Source organism: Solanum pennellii, chromosome 9, assembly GCF_001406875.1.
Source record: "Solanum pennellii chromosome 9, SPENNV200".
NCBI lineage: Eukaryota > Viridiplantae > Streptophyta > Magnoliopsida > Solanales > Solanaceae > Solanum > Solanum pennellii.
In genome coordinates, this window is record NC_028645.1 from 43,020,132 (window position 1) to 43,042,569 (window position 22,438).

A 22,438-nucleotide genomic window follows, 5' to 3' on the forward strand; every position below is an offset into this window, starting at 1 on the left:
ATATATATATATATATACATATATATATATATATATATACATATATATATATATATGCATATATACATATATATATATATATATATATATGATACATATTAAAGGATACCATGAACTCTGTTGCTTTGGCCATTCAAAAGAATAAACCAGAACAAAGCATGAGATATACTTAGGTCATTGCACATACACAACAGAAGTAGGTCACATGAAATAAATGATCAAGAGTGCGAAACCTGTCAAATTCGATAATACCCAGATCTGAGTTGGAATATCATTAAGCTTCTTAGCTAATGTAAGAGAGGACCTCAAGATCTCCCTAGCTTGTACAGTGTCGCGGAGGGCAAGTCCTAGATTCCCCAATACAGTCAAATATTGTGAAACAAGTTGCAGATTCCCCAAAGTATTATGTGTTGTCTGCAAGCCAAACGCTAGTCGATTTCTGCAGTACGGTAATAAATCAATAAGAATATAGCAACAGCAACTACTACAACTACAGTGCTACAACACAAAGCTAGTTGGTATTGTCATACAAACCCACACTACCATCTCTTTATCCAAACACATTTTACTCCAATATAAATCAATTTGTGAATTTTCTAACAGTAAGGTTTTCTAAATTTGATACTAACATACAAATCTCTAGAAAAAGTAAAATAGATCCTATAAAAGTATTAAGGGGAAGAGAGATTTAGAGAGCTAATGTCTTATCCCTTCCATGAAACTAAACTTGAAATGAACCTTGACACAAATGAGTTACAAGAATCACATGTTTATAGATGTCAAAATACTTTACAGATTATAGAAATATGTGAGCATATCTTCTTTTATAAGAGAGTGGTAAACATGTTTGTATATTAAATATAAATTGACTCCACCCAAAAGCGTGGAAGTCACCCATAATTACAAAAGAAAGAGCAGAAAAAGCACTCTTGGTCCTTTGACTTCTCACAAGGAATCCAATACATCAAAAAAATTGATGCATGATCTTCTAGGTTAATCCATTAAAAAAAAAAAAAAAAAGAGCTAAACACTTCATGTTAACTTCTGTATATTACTAGTTTTTTCCTGCAAAACATATCTGGTTCCTTCCCCCATATCATCCACCAAATGCAAGTTGAGACAAGCCCCAATCTCTCTTTCTGACGGGATTGGTGGCGTTCACTACTCTAGTAAAATCCTCAAGAATTCCTCTTGGCATAACTCCATCAGATAAGTGAATATCATCTATCATTGTGAAGTCAACTTGCAGTGTAAAAGAGATTCTTTATGGTCTCTGCCTCCCCTCCAAACCTTTAGCATCTAGAAAATAGTTGCTCTCCTGGCTTTATTAGATTATTTCGTGTCAGAACTGCCCTTTTGCCAGAAACCATGTGTAACAAGCAACATTGCGTGGAATTTTCACCTGCCAGATCGATTTCATGCCACACACCAATCAAATTGTTAGCATAGCCGTATTCCCTGTAAACTGATATAACAGTGAAAGCAATATGGTCTTCAAGATTAAATGCCCTTTGAATTGCTTCAAGGTGCTACATAATTCAGCTGGTCTCCCAACAACTTCACAGTCAAGCAACATTCTCCTTAAAGTAAGATTCCATTGTTGGTTGATCCATACTTCCTCCACTGTTGCTTCTTGCTGCTGGTTTATGCTGTGAATATCAGGATAGAGCACTTTTAGGTGTCTGTTTGTAGCAAGTTATCCTCCCGGAAGGATACCTTCATGCCACTGCCTATACTGAAACTGGTTTTGTGAATTTTGGCCATAGTGTGATGACCAGCCACATTATCACACTACCTAACTGCAAATTGGCACATATTTTTCAGTGTTTGATACTTTTATAGGAAGGAAACTAGCTCTTGGTGGAATATCTAAAGCTATAGAAAGTTCCTTGGGGAAGCGCTAAATATTCACAAAAAAAACCTTCCAGACAACCATTGATCAAAATGGAAAATTTCACATTGGAAATGCAAAATTTAATCCAGTTGACCCGTTTATTACCGAACCCCACATCTCTAAGGACTTTTGACAAACACTACCAATTAACATGATCATAATCCTTTTCAATATCCAACTTACACAGTATCCCTGGTCTCCTTGTTTTTTTTCTGGAGTTAACTAGTTCATTGGCCAGCAAAACTGCATCCAGAATCTGCCTCCCTTTATGAAAAGTCATTTGTGCTCATCCACCAATTTTCCAAGGACTCTCTTCAATCTTTCATTAATCAGCTTGGAAGTAATCTTGTAGACTCCCCCTATGAGACTTATAGGCCTCAAATCCTTCAATTCTTCTGCACCATTCTTTTTGGGAATTAAAGCAATGCAAGTTGCATAGAAAGACTTCTCAAAGAGCTCAGTTTGGTGAATGTTCTAAATGGTTGCCATTATGTCATCTTCGAAAATTTCCCAACATTCTTGAAAAAACCCATTGTGAAACCATCCAAGCAAGTGCCGTATCAACAGCACAGCACAAACACTGATGATTGTAAAAGTGTCAGCATCTTGAGGAAGGTTTTTGCAGCCATTTTTTCTCTTCAGTGGTTTTCTGGCCCCTGAATAATTGAAACTCCTCTCAAGTTTCTGATTCATTACATAAGTTTTTGTTGTAGTACACCATAACTTTTTCGTCTCTAAATCTTGAACTACTTCCGCTTCCATTAGTTTTCATTAAAATTTAGACGTCTGAATATAAATGCACATCTAAATACTTACGATGTTGTCTTAGATCTTATCCCTGATTGACTAAAACTAAAACTGTTTGTTTTTCAACATATGAATGTACATAATCTATATATATGTATATAATAACTATACACTTCAAATAACAATTACTAAATACTAAAAAAGAATTAATACAATACAATTATTATTTGATTAAAAAAAATGGAACACATATACTTGCTAGTGGTGATGGCAATAGTTATTGTTAGTGGCTAGTAATGATGATGGTGGTAGTTGTTGTTAAAATAGAATAAGTATTTCCTACTTAAAATAGGAATAGGAATAGGAATAGGAATAAAAATAAGAATAGGATTCCTAGTCGGAAAAGGATTCTAATGTAGTGTCTATCAATAGGGTCTCGATGTAAAATTTAGATACAATTCAATAATATTTTTCCCCATATATTTCTCACATGGTCTCGAGCATTGGTGAGAACTTCAAGTCATCGATGTCAAATTCTGGTGACGACGGTGGGACTGATTTCCGTCATCTTTCGTTCTAAAGGTGTTGTGCAAAAGACAACACCGTCACGAGGCTCGGGAAGCTCAGGCGACCAAACCCCAACTAGACCCACCGGAAAATACCCCTCCACCCGCCCCCACGCGCCAGTCAGAGGTTGGAATTTTCCGACGAGATCTGGTCACGCGCCGGCGCGTGAGTGGTTCTCCGATAACTTCTTTTCGAGAATTTTTCTTCTGTTGGGGTCGCCCAGTATTTTCGACCAGAACTTGACCAATTTTCTCTAGATCCGATCAGCAGAAATAGGGTTTTGGTGATTTTCGGGCCATTTCCAGAAAGATTCCGACGACATCAAAATTTTCAGGCCACTGTGAGCAGATTCCTGCAGCTTCCAATATTTTAAGACTAGTGTAGCACTTCCGACAGCTTCCAACAGTTTTCGACGTACATACCAGTCTATGGAGAATAGACGAGGGAGAGAACGCTTTGGAAAGCCTCGATCTAGGTGTAGTCATTGTCATAAACCTGGACATACTCGTGCAGATGTTATATTTTGCATGGTCCACCACCCAGTTATGATCGTATTTGTTATAAAGAAATATAGAGAATTCCTTTGGTATCGTGCAAATAAACAAACGTCTCCACAAGTAGTTTTGGTTGCACAACCTCATGCTTCTGTTGTGGGTAATTCTGTTGCAAGTAATTCTTTTACTTGTGTGTCACAGTCTAGCACTCTTGGATCATGGCTCATAGACTCGGGGGCTTCAAATCATATCTCTTGTAATAAATCACTATTGTCTGATATTGTTTATTCACAATTTCTTCTAGCTATTACTTTAGTCAATGAGATCCAAACAAAACCAAAAGGGGATGGAAAAGCCAAACTCGTATCTTCTGTCACCCTTGATTGTTCTTTATGTCCCTGGTTCTCCTTTTAATCTACCATCGATTAGTCGTTTAACGAAATCCCTTCATTGTAGCATAACTTTTTTTGATGTTTCTCATGCAGGACCGCACTACAGGACAGACGATTGGAATAGGCTAAGAATCACAAGGCCTTTACTATCTTACCTCTTCTAATTTCCTAAGAGCATGCTCCGTTACAAATTCCCCAGATCTAATTCACAAACGTTTGGGACATCCAAGTCTATCCAAACTGCAAATGATGGTGCCTAGTTTGTCTAGTTTATCCACATTAGATTGTGAGTCGTGTCAACTTGGGAAACACACTCTTGCTACATTTTCACGTAGTACTGAGGGTCATTCAGAGTCTATTTTTTCATTAGTTCATTCTGATATTTGAGGTCCCAATAGTCAGTTCCACCTTAGGATTTCGTTATTTTGTTAGTTTCATGATGATTATTCGAGATGCACTTGGATTTTCTTAATGAAAGATCGTTCTGAATTAATTTTTAATATTCAACGATTTCTTTGCTGAAATACAAAATCAGTTTGGTGTTTCTATTCGTACTTTCCGTAGTGATAATGCCTTAGAATACTTATCATCCCAATTTCAGGAATTCATGTCTCACCACGAAATTATTCACCAAACATCTTGTCCATACACTCCTCAACAAAATGGTGTCGTAGAAAGAAAGAATAGGCATCTCATAGAGACTGCTCGCACTCTCCTCATTGAATCCCATGTTCTGCTGCATTTTTTGGGCGATGTAGTCCTTTCATCTTGTTATTTAATTAACAGAATGCCCTCTTCTTCTATCCAAAATCAGGTTCCACATTCGATACTGTTTCCTCAGTCACGTCTCTATCCTATCCCCCTCGTGTCTTTGGGAGCACATGCTTTGTTCATAGTTTAGCCCCAGGGAAAGATAAATTAGCTCCTCGTCCCTCAAATGTCTTTCTTGGTTACTCTAGGGTTCAAAAAGGGTATCGCTGTTATTCACATGATCTTCATCGATACCTTATGTCCGCAGATGTTACATTTTCTGAGTCTCAGCCTTATTATACATCTTCTGATCATCTTGGTGTATCTATGGTCTTACTCATACCTCAAGTTTTACCTATGCCAACCTTTGAAGAATCTACAGTTATTTCTACATCTCCGCTTGTAGTGCCACCACTACTAACTTATCATAGCCGTCCACATCCAGCCTTAGTCCTAGATGATCCATGTCATGAGATGATTCATGTCATGCGCCAGACCCTGCTCCTACTGTGGACTTGCCTCCTCCTAGCCAACCATTTGCACTTCAAAAAGGTATACGATCTACTCGAAATACTAACCCACATTATATCTTCTTAAGTTATCATTGTCTATCATCACCCCATTATGCCTTTGTGTCGTCTTTGTCTTCTATTTCCATCCCTAAAACTTCAGGTGAGGCACTTTCTCATTCTGGATGGAGACAGGCTATGGTTAATGAGATGTTTGCTTTGCATAAAAGTGGTACTTGGGAACTTGTCTCCATTCCTGCAGGTAAATCTATGGTTGGTTGTCGTTGGGTTTATGCAGTCAAAATTGGCCCAGATGGTCAGGTTGATCGACTTAAGGCTCGCCTTGTTGTCAAAGGGTATACTTAGATATTTGGGCTAGATTATACTAACACTTTCGCTCCTGCGACTAAAATAACATATGTCCGCCTTTTTCTATCTATGGTTGCCCTTCGTCATTGGCCTCTTCATCAGTTGGACATTAAGAATGCTTTTCTGCATGGTGATCTTGAGGAAGAAGTCTATATGGAGCAACTACCTGGTTTTGTTGCTTAGGGGGAGTCTAGTAGCCTTGTATGTCGATTGTGTAGGTCACTCTATGGTCTGAAACAATCTCCTCGAGCTTGGTTTGGGAAGTTTAGCACAGTACTTCAGCAGTTTGGCATGACTCGTAGTGGAGCTGATCACTCGGTGTTTTATCAGCATTCTGCACAAAGTTGATGTATCTATTTGGTTGTTTACGTCGATGATATTGTTATCACCGATAATGATCAAGATGGTGTATAACTGATTTAAAGCAACATCTCTTTAAGCATTTGCAGACTAAAGACCTTGGCAGATTGAAGTATTTTCTAGGTATTGAGGATGCTCAATCTAGTTCAGGTTTAGTTATTTCCCAACGCAAGTATGCCTTAGACATTCTTGAAGAGACATGAATGATGGGATGTAGACCTATTGACACTCTTATAGATTCCAATGTTAAACTCCTTCGAGGAAAAAGGGAGCCACTTAGTAATCCTAAAAGGTATAAACGGCTCGTTGAAAAGTTGAATTATCTCACAGTGACTAGACCTGACATCTCTTTTCCTGTGAGTGTTGTGTCAGTGTTGTAAGTCAGTTTATGACTTCCCCTTGTCAATGTAATTGGAAAGCAGTGGTTCGTATTCTGCGATATATAAAGTCAGCTCCTGGGAAAGGACTACTCTCTGAGAATCAAGGCCATGAGCATATCATTAGGTATACAGACACTGATTGGGCAAGATCACCCTCTGACAGACGTTCGACATCCAGATATTGTGTTTTAGTAGAAGGTAATTTGGTGTCGTGGAAGAGTAAGAAACAGAATGTGGTTGCTCGATCTAGTAATCAAAATATCGAGCTAGTTTGGATCAAATAGTTATTGGGATAACTAAAATTTGGCAAAATTGATCAGATGGAACTCGTATATGATAATCAAGCGGCTCTCATATCGCACAAATCCAGTGTTTCATGAAAGGACTAAGCACATTGAGATTGACTGTCACTCCAAGGGAATTCGTGAAGTCAAATGATCAGCTTGCAGATATCTTCACCAAGTCTCTCATAGGTCCTCGTATTAATTACATTTGTACCAAGCTAGGTACATATAATTTGTATGCACCAGCTTGAGGGGGAGTGTTAGAATAGAATAAGTATTTCCTACTTAAAATAGGAATAGGAATAGAAATAAGAATAAGAATAAGATTCCTAGTCGGAAAAGGATTCTAATGTAGTTTCTATAAATAGGGTCTCAATATAAAATTTAGATACACAATTCAGTAATATTTTCCCCATATGCTTGCTAGTGGTGATGGCAATAGTTATTGTTAGTGGCTAGTAATGATGATGGTGGTAGTTGTGACAGTGGAGGTGGTTGGTGATGTGTTTGTTGTAGTTGGCGGCTACTAGTTATGATGATGGAGGTGATTGTAGTAGAGATTGACCATAGTAGTGGTGGTGGCTGATAGTAGTGATGGAGGTGGTGGCAACCACAAAGAATGTGTGGTGGTAGTTGACAGTATTGCTAGTTGTGATGGCAGATTTGTTGGTAGTACGAATTGACTATAGTGGTTGATATTGATGGTGGAGGTGGTGGCGGCTACAGAGACAAATGGTGGTGAAATGGATGTATTCATTAATGATGGAGGAGGTAAGTGTGGTAGCAACTGACAATAGTAGTGAACAACGGTGGTGGTTATGATGACAAAGATGGTGGTAGACGACGGTAATGGTGGTTGACAATGGTGGTGGTGGTAGAGCTGGTTAATGGTGGTGGCCAATGAATATGGATATAATAATAGTGAATATTATCCACACAATAATACATTTTAATGATTTTAACACTGTTCTAGTTCTTAATGATTAAGACCTATTCAGACCCATTAACTGGTTAAATTTTAATGAAAACAAATGCATTTAATGATCTATTATCTGAATAATTCAGATGCAGACCTCCATTAAGTGCAAACAAATGAAGTCTTTCTCTCCCTCACTTTTTAACCTGTCAATTGCATTACATCTCTTATAAGCAGTCCATTCACTGAAAAAATCTAGCATTTTTGTATCCTTGCTTAGACCACAACAGCCTAGATTTCTATCTCCAACTCGCTTCTTCATTTTAGAAAGCACCTCCAGTTCTACCAAATTGTTGCCCTGATCAACATGTCATCTTCATTTAAGTTTGTCATCTTGAATCTAATCCAAATCAGCTATAAGTCATTCAAAAGGCTATTTTTCTTGTTAACCAGAACCCTAAAATTTGGTGTACTCCATTCTTTGAGCTTATTATTCAGCAACCTTAACTTCTTACATAGCTTAAAGTCGAGCCAGACTTGCACCTCAAACTTAGACAACCATTTCTGCACCTGTTCTTTAAAACCCTTCACCCCTAACCACCAATTCTCAAGAATGGAATAAGACCTCTTTTGGATCCAATTCCCACACTCCAAAGGAATGGGGGTATGGTCAGAGTTAGCTCTACGCAACAAATTTTGTCTAATGTCACTAAAAGTTTCTTCCCATTCCATAGAGCATAGGAATCTGGCTAGTGTTGCAGCACTGTTGATAACTCCTCTAAAAACATGTAATCTTTCCCCATTCAGATGAGGGTCAAGAAGTTCATGTCATCAATCCAGTCAGAATTCTCTCATAACATTTGGTATTCTTGTACTGTTTCTTCTTTCCCCTGTGTATCTGTTGGTGTTGAAATCTCCACATGTGACCCAAGGTCCATCCAACATTCCCCTTTTTGTAGCAATCACTTCCCAGCATTCAGCTTTATCCCTCCTAGAGTGAGGAGAATACACACCTGTAAGGCACCAACTGAGGAAATCCTAAATACTGTTGATACTATTTACATTATCCCAATAGATGTTTGGTGGGTTCTCCCTGAGTTGATAGCTCTGAAAACCCAATTTTGTCAACTACTATGTATCATGTAAATAGTATCATACCCATCTATTATCCCAAATACTTTGTATGATACTGGTTACATTACCCTCAAACTTTGTTTCTACCAAGATATACACATCTGCCCCCCATTGATTAATCAGATTCATACCAGACCCCCCGCCCCCTATTTTATACTAATTTATCCCCCACATTCCAAGACACAATTTTTATCCTCATTTATGAGTGATGGTTAATTTCCTCCACTGGTTCTAGGTTCACCATCCTTGAACTTCATGTCGAAGATCAGATTCCCGAGCTCTTTGGAATTGAGTAGTTATTGTTGTTTTTTTTATTAAAGGGTAAAGGCTTTTTATGCTTATTGTTGTTCTAATATTTTCCCTTCCCTAATGTCTCTCCAAGTATCTCTTTTGATACAGTTTCAGGCATGAAGCATAAGCCTTTATTTCACACCTTCGGATAGCTCCTCCAAAAGCTAGCCCAAATTTGATCACATCAAGGCATACCCAAATGGTAGCCCTTGTGTTAGGATTCTTAGAGAAGAATCGAGTCACATGACGATGAACAGGAAAATCTAAATCAATTGACTTCGACTTTTCCTTGCCTTTGTTCGAATTCCTAGATCGACCTATTTTTTATATAACTTCAACTCATTGAAGGGAGACTGAAACCTTAGAATTTAATGGAAGAGAGAGCTCCGATCTCTTGCTTTTTACTGAAATATGACTTAATAATTTATTCATCAAAAGCCCCTTTAAATAGGAGTCTTATTACATCAATAGAAAATCTAATTCTAATAGAAGTAGGAGACCTAAATTCTATTCCAAACTAATAACTATAACTTAACCTAATTCTTGTAAAACTATGAAATATAAACCCTATTCTAGAATAATAAATAAAGCTACTAAATAGATAATTAAATACTTAAATTAACTTCCAAGGCATCCACAACATTACCCCCCTCTTATGTTGAAAGAGCTTGTCCTCAAGCTCGAATTTCACGACAATCATCCAGAACTTCTGGAATATTGGCTGCTGAATCATCCAATTCCAGCCAGAAAAGACGTTTGCGCTGGTGGTGACTGGCTGAATATAGTTCATCACAATTATAGCATAATCCTTTAGCTCTTCTCTCTGCCATTTCTGCACGAGTTAATTGCTTGACCAAAGGGGTCTGATTGCGGCTCTTGGTATTAAATGAATCGACTGAACTCGTAGCACATTTTACCAAGTTTACTGTGCTGCCAAGACTTGTCTCGGACTGCTGCCCTTTTTGCAGTTATTGTTTTTGCTCTAAAGCCCTGGCTACACTCATAGTCGTTGATAAGTCAGGTGGTTTTAGCAATTGCACGTCCAATTTGATTGACTCATCCTACCCTGCCATAAATATTCCCACGTGCAAGTGTTCTGGAATAAGCTCATCAGCCCTAACCAACCTTTCTTGAAACTGACGTTGATAAATTTCAACTCTACCAATTTGTCTAAGCGTGAGCAATTCACCTACCGGGTTGCTGCTTTCAGGAGGTTCAAATCAATGGAAACATTGTTTTTGGAAGTTTTCCCAACTCATCAGCCCCTTCGCTCGTTTAAGCTGACAATACCATAATTGTGCTTCTCCCCAACATGTGAAATCCAGCCTTCCAACCTTTTATGCATCTGCTGTGTGTTGATTTTAAAAAAACTGCTCACAGTGATATGCCCAAATTAGTGGGTCGTTGGTTTCAACATAAGTAGGAAAATCCATCCTTGCATACCTTGGTATTGTCAAATTGGAATTACCACTAATTTGACGATTATGATCAGTTGGTTGAATAGGCAATGTATTGCCTCTAGGAGTCGGATTTGTTGATTTCACAATTGTCAGGGCATCACTTGATTCTACCCCATGGACTACTGGTTTGGTAGAGCCAATTCCCAGGCTAGAAAATGTTCTTGGATGGCTTGGACAATTCTTTCACCGAGATTGTTCCATAGCTGCAAGTTTAGAGTCCATTAGTGTTTCTGTAATCGCATGTTCTTCTTGAAACCTGGAATTGATCTCATTGCGAAATTAGGAACTGATCTCATCGCCCATTGTGTTAGGCTCTGATTCCAAATTGTTAGGATTCTTAGAGAAGGATCGAGTCGCAGGACGATGAACAGGAAAATCTAAATAACTTGACTTCGACTTTCCCCTGCCTTTGTTTGAATTCCTAGATCAACCCATTTTTGTATATAACTTCAGCTCATTGAAGGTAGACTGAAACCTTAGACTTCAATGGAAGAGAGAACTCCAATCTCTAGATTTTTACTGAAATATGACTTAATAATTTATTCATCAAAAGCCCCTTTAAATAGGAGTCTTATTACATCAATAGAAAATTTAATTCTTATGAAAGTAGGACACCTAAATTCTATTCCAAACTAATAACTATACCTTAACCTAATTCTTATAAAACTATGAAATATAAACCCTATTCTAGAATGATAAATAAAGCTACTAAATAGATAATTAAATACTTAAATTAACTTCCAACGCATCCACAACACCTTGTCTCTGTTATCTCTTCTACAAGATTCTCTTCTATGCTCAATGGTACAAGTTTATTGCAAGGGAGTAGTTAATTTTCAAAAATTTATAGAAAGGAAGAATATGCTTTGCGAATATAGCTACAAGAAACCTCCCCCTCAATAGTTAGAATACCTTCTCCTTGAGTTGCATCCTCTGTCTGAGCCTCCTCAATCCTCTGATTTGTTATATTTGGAGCTTTTGCTGCAATTTGCTTTTGTTTTCCAAATACCTAGTTGTGTACCTTGAGCTTGTATTTCATTCAGATTTACAACAAGTTACGTGTCCCAACTTCCACTAGCCGCGTGACTTTTGACCTTTACTATTGCCCATTCCTTTTAAACCTCGATATCCGAGGTTTTCTCTGTTGCTATACCTTTTCCTCTTACAGAATCTATGTCTCTGGTTTCCTCAGTAGTAGATCTGACCTCTGTAACATGAAATTGTATGTCGCTTTCACTTCGATCAACCCTATTCTCGACCTCCTAGATTTTTAAATCATCGGCAACCACCCATACTGGAAGCGAGTATATCAAACCATTGTCGATGATCTCCATCTTCATCAGAATGTAAGTCATTGGCAACCACCCATACTGGAAGCAAGTATATTAAACCATTGTAGATGATCTCCATCTTCGTCAAAATCATCCGTTGGTCTTTCACTCTGATTCTAGCCCTTATCAGATGAACTTTTATTTGTCTCTTCTACAGTTTCTAACCAATCCCCACATTCATCACCTATTTTTTCCATCGCATTGTTATGTCAGAGTTGTAATGGAAGCCTCAAAACCCTGAATAAATTCAGTGTTTTGCGAAGCGATAAGGGGAAAAAAGCAACGAGGGCTCGCTTCATAGGAGCGAGAAGTGAAAAGCGAACCGCGCACTTTTTTTTTAAAGTAAAGCGATATTTAGTATAAAAATAAAAATATATATATAAATAATAGGTACAACTTTACTAGTTACTACAAGCAAAAGAGAAGTGTAACTTAGTAACAAAACAACCAATAAACTAGTTACTACAAGCAAAAGAGAAGTGTAACTTAGTAACAAAACAACCAATAAACTAAATAAGAAATAAAAAGACTATTAAGAGCAGCAAACCAGCATACGCACATAACTGATCACTGTGTGGAAGCAAAAAAAAAAAAAAAAACAGAGCAGCAATAGAATTGGAAAAAAAACAGAGATGTAATAGAAATTGAAAATAAACAGAGTAGTAATAGAGATTTAAAAAACAGAGCAGCAATGGAGATTGAAAAACAGAGCAGAAACAGAAATTGAAAGAAAAAAAAAAAAAGCAGCAATAAAAATATAGAAAAAAACATAGCAGCAACCAAAATAGGAAAAAAAAAAAGAAGCGGAGCAGTCGCAGCCTCGCAGAGAAGAAGAGAACTTAGAGCAGTTGCAGCAATAAAAATATAGAAAAAAACACAACCATAAATAGAAAAAACCTCGCAGAGAAGAAGAGAACTTACAGCAGTCGCAACTCGCAGCAGTCCAAAGAAAATATTTGAAGTCGTGAAAGGAGGTATTTGAAGTCACGAAAGAAGATTTCAGATATTAAAAAAAAACTTCAATTTTTTTTAAAAAAACCCTAATTAGCGCTTTTTCAAATTAAGCGCACCTTTTCTCGCTTTTTCTTTTATGGCGCTTCTCCCTTCAACTTTAGAAGCGATCGCTTTTTGAATGTTGCCTCGCTTCAGGGAAGAAAAGCGCAGGGGCTGCGCTTTAAGCACGCTTTTCCTAGCTTTTTATAACAACTGACCCCAATCCAAACCAGTCAAAACCTTTTTTTCCAGAAAAGGCTCCTATTGCCAGAGATCACCAGGCAAGCTTTAAGGTTGACTCTCTTGCAAATCCAGTTACCCATGATACGGAATTTAGTAAGGAAGAAAAATTATCCGCAGCATCTTTGACTCTAGAGATTTGTCCACTCCATACGGGCATAATTACCGGTTGATGCAGAGTTTAAGATTCTAGCACTTCACCTAACCAGTAGAAAATATTTTCTTATCTCTTTTTCATTACAGATTCTATCATAGATCTTTTAAGTTTCACTACTTCAATAGCGGAATAGACTATTCGGTTGGTGTTAAGAAGGACTTCACAGCACCAGGTTCCCGGAGAAAAGAATGGGTTGCAGAACACTGTCAAGGGCAACGGAGGAGTTCTCACAGTTCACTGATAAATATGTTCTTGTTCATTTTTCAAGAATGGGCTAGTTTCACATGGGTCAGGGCAGAGGACTTAACATCAAGACTCGATAAATTCTTGGTGCTGACCTCTCACGAGAAATGCAACCAAACATACTATAAAATACACCTGTCTGGACAGCGATGATAAAAAGGAAAGGAGACAATGGGTCTCCTCGTCTTAAACCTCTCTGTGAAGAGAAGAAACCTGTCGGAGAGCCATTTATTAGAACTGAGAATTTGATGCAAAACTTCATCCATCTTAACCATCTTCCTCCAAAACCCCTGTTAGAAAGAGTCTCCAGCAGGAACTTCCAATTGAGGTGGTCATAAGCTTTTTGAATGTCCAGCATACATAGGAGGCCTAAGACACTACTTCTAGTTCTAGCATCAACACACTTTTTTTGTCACCAGCATCAACACACTCATTACCATAAGAATGGCAACAATTATTTATCTCCCTTTTATGAAAGCCAACTGTTGTGGGTCTACCAGTTTGTGCATAACCATTTTGATCCTCTCAGTGAGTAATTTGGAGATGATTGCACACACTACCAATTAGGCTAACAGGTCTGAAGTCACTAAACTACTTAGCAACCATTTTTTTCGGAAATAAAGTCACATAGGTAGAGTTGAAACTTTTCTCAAAAACACATCTCTCATCAAAGTACTTGACTGTAGCAATCACAACTTTTCCAATAACCTCTCAAAAATGGGTATAGAAGGCCATGGTAAAACTTAAGACCATCAGGAACAGGAGCTTTGTCTCTAGCACAAAGCTTGACACTGTCCTATATCTCTTGGTCCTCGAATTCCTTCTTAAGCATGAGATTATCTTCAACATTAATTTTGTGACCCATCCTGCACCCACCTGAAGTTCTCCAAGTTTATCTTTCAGAATATAAGTTCTGATAAACGCAGTGTTATCGAAGGCGCGGTTTAAGCGCTGCCATAAAGCTAGGCTCAAAACGTGTTGAGCGCTTCGCCTCGCTTTATATGTGTTTCAGACTTTCAGTGTCGTCATCAATGTTCTAAAACAAACATGTCCTTGCCAATGAGCCTCTTATGAAGAACTGAAACTAAATAATTGATATTTCACTTTGGATATATATATATCATTAAAGCTCACGCTTTATTTGCGCTTAAAGCCCCCACGGACCTTTGTTAGTTGCTATGTTTTAGGACTGCAACATTTTATTTATTTACTACAGTAAATTAGTTTTAGTTTTCCTCAAATAATTTCTTTAACTAGTCTCTAGGAGTTTGTTTATCTTCAGCAGATGTGTTGCTGATTTTAGGACCATGAAGTTAGTTCTTTATTATATGTAAGTCTTAGGCAGAAAAAAAAAATAATCTGAATTATCAAATAAAGTTATCTCTTGTTTCTTGTTCTTCATTGCTTTATAGTTCTAATCTTTCATTATTCTTAACTTCTCCTTTGTTCTTTTCTGGGATTTCCTCCTTAATTAACTATAATTGGTATCGGAGCTTTTTCTTCTTGAGGGACTTGTGTATGTTCATTAATCTGTTTTAGTGAATTCCATGGACGGAGAAGCAAGTTTTACTTCAATGGCACCACCAGGTTTTAATGGAGAAAGCTATCAGATCTGGGTAGTCAAAATGCAGACATATCTAGAAGCTTTGGGTCTCCGGGAAGCTGTGGAAGATGATTACGAGATTGTTCCCTTATCAAAGAATCCCACAATCACGCAGATTAAAAATCACAAGGAAAGGAAAACCATAAAATCAAAGGCAAAGGCATGCTTGTATACAGCAGTTTCATCAACCATCTTTACTCGTATTATGTCCTTGAAGTCAGCAAAAGAGGTATGGGATTATCTCAAGACTGAGTATGAAGGGGATGAAAGAATTCGAGGGATGCAAGTGCTAAATTTAGTACGTGAGTTCGAGCTGCAAAGGATGAAGGAAAGTGAAACCATAAAGGAGTATTCTGACCGACTTCTTAATATAGCAAATCGAGTCAGATTGTTGGGTTCCACTTTTAATGATTCAAGTATTGTTGAGAAAATCCTTGTAACAGTACCTGAAAGATTTGAGGCTACTGTTACAACCTTAGAAAATTCTAAGGACTTGTCCAAAATTACACTAGCGGAGCTCTTAAGTGCTTTTCAAGCACAAGAGCAACGACGTGTAATGAGACAGGAAGGAGTTGTTGAAGGAGCCCTATTAGTTAAACATCAAGATGATGGAAGAAACAAGAAGAAGCAGAACAAGAAGATACAAGGACAAAATAGTGAGAATTTCGCTAAAAGCAAGAAGGCTAGCTATCCTCCTCGTCGGCATTGTGAAAAAAAAGGTCAACCTTCTTTCAAATGTTGGAGGAGACCTGATGCAAAATGCAGCAAGTGCAATCAACAAGGTCATGAAGCTGTAATTTGTAAAGCCAAAATTCAGCAGCCTGAAGTTGAAGCTCAAGTTGCTGATGGAGAAGATCACCTTTTTGTTGCAACTTGTTTCACAAGTTTAGATTCAAGTGAAAGTTGGTTAATTGATAGTGGTTGCTCTAACCACATGACATCTGATAAGATGTTGTTCAAAGAATTGTGGAACAGTGAGACAAAGAAAGTTAGAATTGGAAATGGTGATTGTCTTGCTGTGAAAGGCAAGGGCGCCATAGCCATTACTAGTGGCTCTAGAACAAAACTTATCACAAATGTTCTGTGTGTACCAGACCTAGATCGGAACCTTCTCACTGTTGGTCAATTAACGGAGAATGGATTCAATCTGTTCTTCAAAGAAAAAACTTGTGTGATAGAAGATCCATCAGGCGATGAAATATTCAAGGTCAAAATGGAGGGGAGATGTTTCGCGCTCAATCCTTTCGAAGAAGAGCAGACAACTTTTCTCATCACAGGCAACTCTATAGAAGTTTGGCATAAAAGAATGGGACATTTTCATCATCAACGTATGATGTTCTTGCAAAGAAAGGAACTTGTGAATGATCTACCAAGATTGCAGAATCGGTGAATAGATTGCCAAGCTTGTTTACTTGGAAAGATGAACAGGCTGCCCTTCCCCAAAACAAGTTGGAGAGCATCAAAAAAGCTTCAGCTCATTTATACAGACCTGCGTGGACCTCATAGAACACCATCTTTAAATGGTAGTCTTTACTAAATTGTATTTATTGATGATCTAACAAGACTGACTGGATTTTTTTCTTAAAATTCAAGTCTGAGGTAGCTGATGTGTTTTGGAATTTTAAAGGCAAAAGTGGAAAATCAAAGTGGCTGCAAAATTCAGACTTTAAGATCTGATAATGGGAAAGAGTACACTTCAAATCAGTTCAAATTACTCTGTGATAAGGCTGGTATAGAACATCAGCTACTCCTTATACTCCACAACAAAATGGAGCAAGTGAGCGGAAAAACAGAACTATAAAGGAGATGACTAGGTGCATGCTACATGAGAAACATCTACCAAAAAGGTTCTGGGCGGAAGCTGCCAGCACTGGTGTTTTTTTGCAAAACAGACTTTCTTCTAGATCTATAAAGGATAAAACACCATATGAAGCATGGTATGGTCAGAAACCGTCATTGCAATTTCTCAGAATTTTTGGCTGCTTGTGTTTCTCGTATATACCACAGGTTAAAAGAGATAAGCTTGACAAGAAGGCAGTTCCTGGCATCTTTATAGGCTATAGTGTTTTCTCCAAAGCATATAAGGTCTATGAACCTCAAACAGAGAAAATTGTCGTAAGTAGAGATGTCCACTTCATTGAGGACAAGCACTGGAACTGGGAGAAGCCTGAAAACAATCCACCAGTTGACAGTCTATTAGATCCAAAAGATGTAGTAGATGATCCTCCTGTTAGAGGCATGCGGTTGATATCTGATATCTATCAGAGATGCAATACTGCAATTTGTGAGCCCGCAAGCTATGAGGAAGCAGAAGGGGATGACAAATGGGTGGCGGCAATGAAGGAGGAAATGATGATGACCGAAAAAAATCAGACATGGGTGCTTGTTGAGAAACCTCTAGACAGAAAGATTATTGGTGTAAAATGGATTTTCAGGACAAAGTTGAATGCTAATGGTTCCATTAACAAACACAAAGCGAGGCTTGTAGTGAAAGGTTACGCTCAGATCTTTGGAGTAGACTATTCAGAAACTTTCGCACCAGTTGCTCGACTTGACACAATTAGATTGCTACTAGCCATTGTAGCAGAAAAAGGTTAGAGAGTTTATCAACTTGATGTTAAGTCAGCCTTTCTCAATGGTCTTCTCCAGGAGGAGATTTATGTTGAGCAACCAGATGGCTTTGTTGTCAAGTGCAAGAAAATAAGGTTTATTTGCTAAAGAAAGCTCTCTATGGTTTAAAGCAAGCATCAAGAGCTTGGTATAGCAAGATTGACGATCATTTGCTCAGTTTAGGTTTCAAGAAGAGCCATACTAAGTCTACACTTTATATTAAGTGTTTAGGTGCAGACATACTTATTATTTCTTTGTATGTTGACGATCTCTTTGTCACGGGATCTAAGGTTTGCCTAATTGAGGACTTCAAGTTGAAAACGATGAAGGCCTTTGAAATGACAGACCTTGGACTGATGGCGTACTTTCTTGGAGTGGAAATCAAACAAAATGAAGACAAAGTGTTCATCTGCCAGAAAAAATATGCTCAAGAAATCCTAAAGAAGTTTCATATGGAAGACTGCAAGGTAATGAGTACTCCAATGAACCAAAAGGAAATTTTTTCAAAAGATGATGGAATTTAAAAGGTGGATGAGGCATATTATAGAAGTCTTATTGGCTTCTTGATGTATTTGACTGCAACTAGGCTTGATATTTTGTATGCAGTGAGTTTTTTGTCTCGGTTCACTCATTGTGCAAGTGATTTACACTTGAGAGCAGCTAAAAGAATTGTCAGATACATCAAGGGAACTATCAACTATGGTGTTAAGTTTCACAAAAGTCAGAAGTTTAGACTTAACAGATTCTCAAATAGTGATTGGGGTGGTGCACCTGATATGAAGAGTACTTCAGGTTTCTGTTTCAATCTTAGGTCAGGAGCTTTCTCTTGGTATTCCAAGAAACAAGATATAGTAGCACAATCAATAGCCGAGGCAGAATTTATTGTTGCAACAACAGCTGTGAATCAAACACTATAGTTGAGGAAAATTATGTGTGATCTAAATATGGAGCAAAAAGAAGGGACTGAGGTTTTTATTGATAACCAAGCTGCAATTTCTATTGCTAATAATCCAGTTTTTCGTGCAAAAACGAAGCATTTCAATATCAAGTTGTTTTTCTTAAGAGATATGCAGAACATGGAGATGTGAAGCTTCTTTACTTCAAGAGTGATGAGCAGGTTGCTGACATTTTCACCAAGCCCCTTTCCCTCAGCAAGTTTGAGTTTTTAAGAGAAAAATTAGGAATCAGCAGTTCCTAAACCAAGGAGGAGTCTTAGTTACTATGTTTTAGGACTGCAGCTTTTTATTTATTTACTGCAGTAAATTAGTTTTAGTTTTCCTCAAATAACTTCTTTACCTAGTCTCTAGAAATTTGTTTATCTTCAGCAGATGTGTTGCTGATTTTTAGGACCATGAAGTTAGTTCTTTATTATAAATGTAAGTCTTAGGCAGTAAAAAAGATAATCTGAATTCTAAAATAAATTTATCTATTCTTTCTTGTTCTTCATTGCTTTACAGTTCTAATCTTTCATTATTCTTAAGTTCTCCTTTGTTCTTTTCTGGATTTCCTCCTTAATTAACTACAACCTTCAAGCTTTTTTGCACTTAATAGTGGATAGAAGACCACAATTTCCTTCTACATGTCTTTAGGATTCCTGACTACTTCAACTCCCCACACACACACACACACACACACACACACACATTTAGCTCATTAATACTATTGTATCTTCTATGCAAATTAGCAATTTTGTGGAAGAACTTGGTGTTGTTGTCACCCTGTTCCATCCAATTAACTTTTCATATTTAGCTATATTTTCAAACAATAACGGAAGTTCAGCTTTTGAGTGGACCTCCTCTTCCTGAAGAGCTTTGTGATCCTGGACTTCCACAAATTCAACAAGTTGATTAAGTATTATGTTTCTATAACGCCAAGTTTCCTTTTGCTGATCCACTCTCTCAAGTCTCAACTTGACTTTAAGTGCTTTCAACTTAAAGGCTAGGATGAAATCTGTTCTTCCTTCACAATCAAACGACGTCCATCATTCCTTGACTCTATCCAAGAAACCCTCAATCTGCAGACACCAATTTTCGAATTTAAGATATGACCTTATAGGATCCGAATTCCCACATTGTAATAGACTTGGTGAGTGATCAAAGGTGACCTTTTGCAGGATTTATTGCTTGACATTTTTGAAGCCTTCATTCCACTTATTAGACACTAGAAACCTATCATACGTTGCTTGGACTCTTCACTTTTGGTGTCACACCCGTGTCGACACGACATGGGTGTCGGTGTGGGTGTGGGTGTGGGATCCGTGTCTGATTTGGTCAACCGATTTTGGGGACTTTGACCAAAATCAATGGGGAAAGCCTGGATAGTTTTAACTTCTAATAATTTCTGTAATCAATACAAAAGCTAAGGTGAATTGAAGAAAACGGAATGTCTTTTATATAGAAATTGTTATGTCACCCCTTTTCCTTTAATCTCCTTCCAAGATTTTCCTCAAGTTCTCCCACATAATATCTCATAATTTGGATCTTATAACTATTTTTCGATATTTTAATTATTTTTAGGAGAACCCCGCACCTGTATCCATACACATATCCATATCCCCCAATCTTAAAAATTTATTCATGAAGGATCCGGCCTCTAGATCCGTACCTATATCAGACACCTGCATCAGTCATAGATTTTGTGATTCTTAAACAATTTTTCTTCTCAAAGAGGAATCTAACATTGTGAAATCCCCACTGTTAAAGAATGACAAAAATCTCACATTGGTGGTTAATGAGATAGGTGGACTCCTTATAAGGCTTGGACAATCCTCCATCCTTTGAGCTAGCTTTTGGGGTGTGAGTTAGGCCTAAGACCTAATTTCACATGGTATCAGAGTAGGGCCCGTCTCACCTGATGTTGGGACCCCCAAAATCAAAATTACCCAAGCATCAGATGTTAAGTACTAGGCGTGAGATGGGGTGTTAAAGAATGACAAAAGTCCCACATCGATGGTTAATGAGATGGGTGGACTCCTTACAAGGCTTGGACAATTCTCCATCCTTTGAGCTAGCTTTGTGGGGAGTGAGTTAGGCCTAGACCTAATTTCACACCCACAAATGACCCAAGGGCCATTGAACAAACCTCTAGGTGTCCCAACTTCTCACCAAAACTTATTCTCTTTCTTCTTTACTATGGGAGCGTAGATGCCAGTAAATACTCAGGTGAAATTAAGACTTTTAACTATGAACTTGCAGGACATAGAGTACACTCCCACATTGCTAACATCCCCTGTCCAAAATTTCCCGTCCCAGAGAATTAGGATACCCCCTCTAGTGCCACTAGCTTCAAATTGACAAAATTCCACTCCTCTGTTTGCCCACAAATCATAAATAATGTTTCTCACATCCCCTTCAATCTTGGTCTCTTGGAAGCAATAAACATCAGCCTTCCACCCTTGGATTAGATTCTTGACTACACACCTCTTATTTGCCTGATTCGGGCCCCTCACATTCCATGAAACTATCTTGACTGAAATTTATCACTAGGTATTGTGTAAATCCCCTGCTTCTAGTACCATTACTTCTGAAATTGATCCCACATTCTAGGCTCTTAAGTTCTTTTGAACCTTTAACTGCTGAAGTATTTCAAGTTCTTCTCCCCTAGTTAGTGTTATTTTGTCTCATACTATCGATCTTCATGAACAGTCTCGTAGCTTCCTCTTCGCATCCCTTAATGTCAACTCCGAAATCATTAGCTAATTTTGTGATGTTCTGATAGATCCAAATTGGCATGTCAAAATCTGGACTATCTTCTTCCTCTAGACTATGTTGGTTTAAGTGAACTGCATCTTCAATTGTTGCCAAAGAATTGTTCTCTTCACCTCTCTGTGAATTAAGTTCTTGCGTGCAATAGTTTTTCAAAGGTCGACGAGAATCAGGGAGAACTGGGAACTTGTCTGACACTTCCACAGTTTCTCTATCAATATTATCTTCCATGTCGTCTTCCTTCTTCCACGAATTTTCTTCCAGATCTGTTCCTTTTATTTTTATGCACCTTAAAACTGACGGAGGAATTGAAATGGCTTCATGTTCAGCGATTGGATCATTTAACTGAGGGAAGTAGTTTTCACTGAAAGACTCACTTAAAATGAATAAGGCCAGCAGATCTGGGCCTAATGTGGTCCCTTTTTACATGTTTGGATTTCTTAGGAGTTGCTGAACAGTGCAAAGGCTCTTGTGCTGGTACATCAGGCTGTTTCAAAATTCGTACAAGGAACCCATGCGTCCAGAAACCTCTGTAAAGCCTAGAAGGCTCTCATCCCCTCTATACCCAATCAAATCTTTGGACCTCTGGTTAATAGGGACAACTAGAGTTCTTTCATCGAAGGCCACCCTCATAGACACCTCCACCCAACTCTGACCTTTGAAAGTCAAACCCTCATGAACCAGCGGTACTGAATTAAGGACGGAATTGCCATCACCTCTCACCTTTAACCGCGCCCATTTCAAGTGATTACGAAGCTCTATCTCTTCTTCAGTACGAATCCCAACCTCCACAGAAATTCTCGATCTCACAGATGACTTTCTGGGACCAAAGTTGGAGGGGTAAAAACCAACTACCCTGATCCAAACCCGGTCCGGCTTTTCATGGATGGTGTTCGAAGTCGGCGACCACCATTGAAGATTGATATTATGTGTTTTCCTGAACCATTGTCCTCTAATGATGTGTTCTGCAATAATTTTATTGGGGAATTGAAATAAAAATTGATTACTCC

At 38.0% G+C, this 22,438-nt stretch overlaps 1 protein-coding gene across 2 annotated transcripts in view; it reads right to left on the reverse strand.

The window, feature by feature from the left end:
- The window catches only part of LOC107031511 (sister chromatid cohesion protein SCC4), a 64,631-nt gene that overhangs the window by 7,987 nt on the left and 34,206 nt on the right, over nt 1-22,438 (reverse strand). For both annotated transcript variants that reach the window (XR_001458221.2, XM_015232917.2), the window contains exon 11: nt 234-439. Coding sequence is in view for 1 of the 2 variants with exons in the window: in XM_015232917.2 (XP_015088403.1) it covers nt 234-439 (206 nt within the window). In the remaining variant the exon portion in view is untranslated. The remainder of the gene's footprint in view (nt 1-233; nt 440-22,438) is intronic.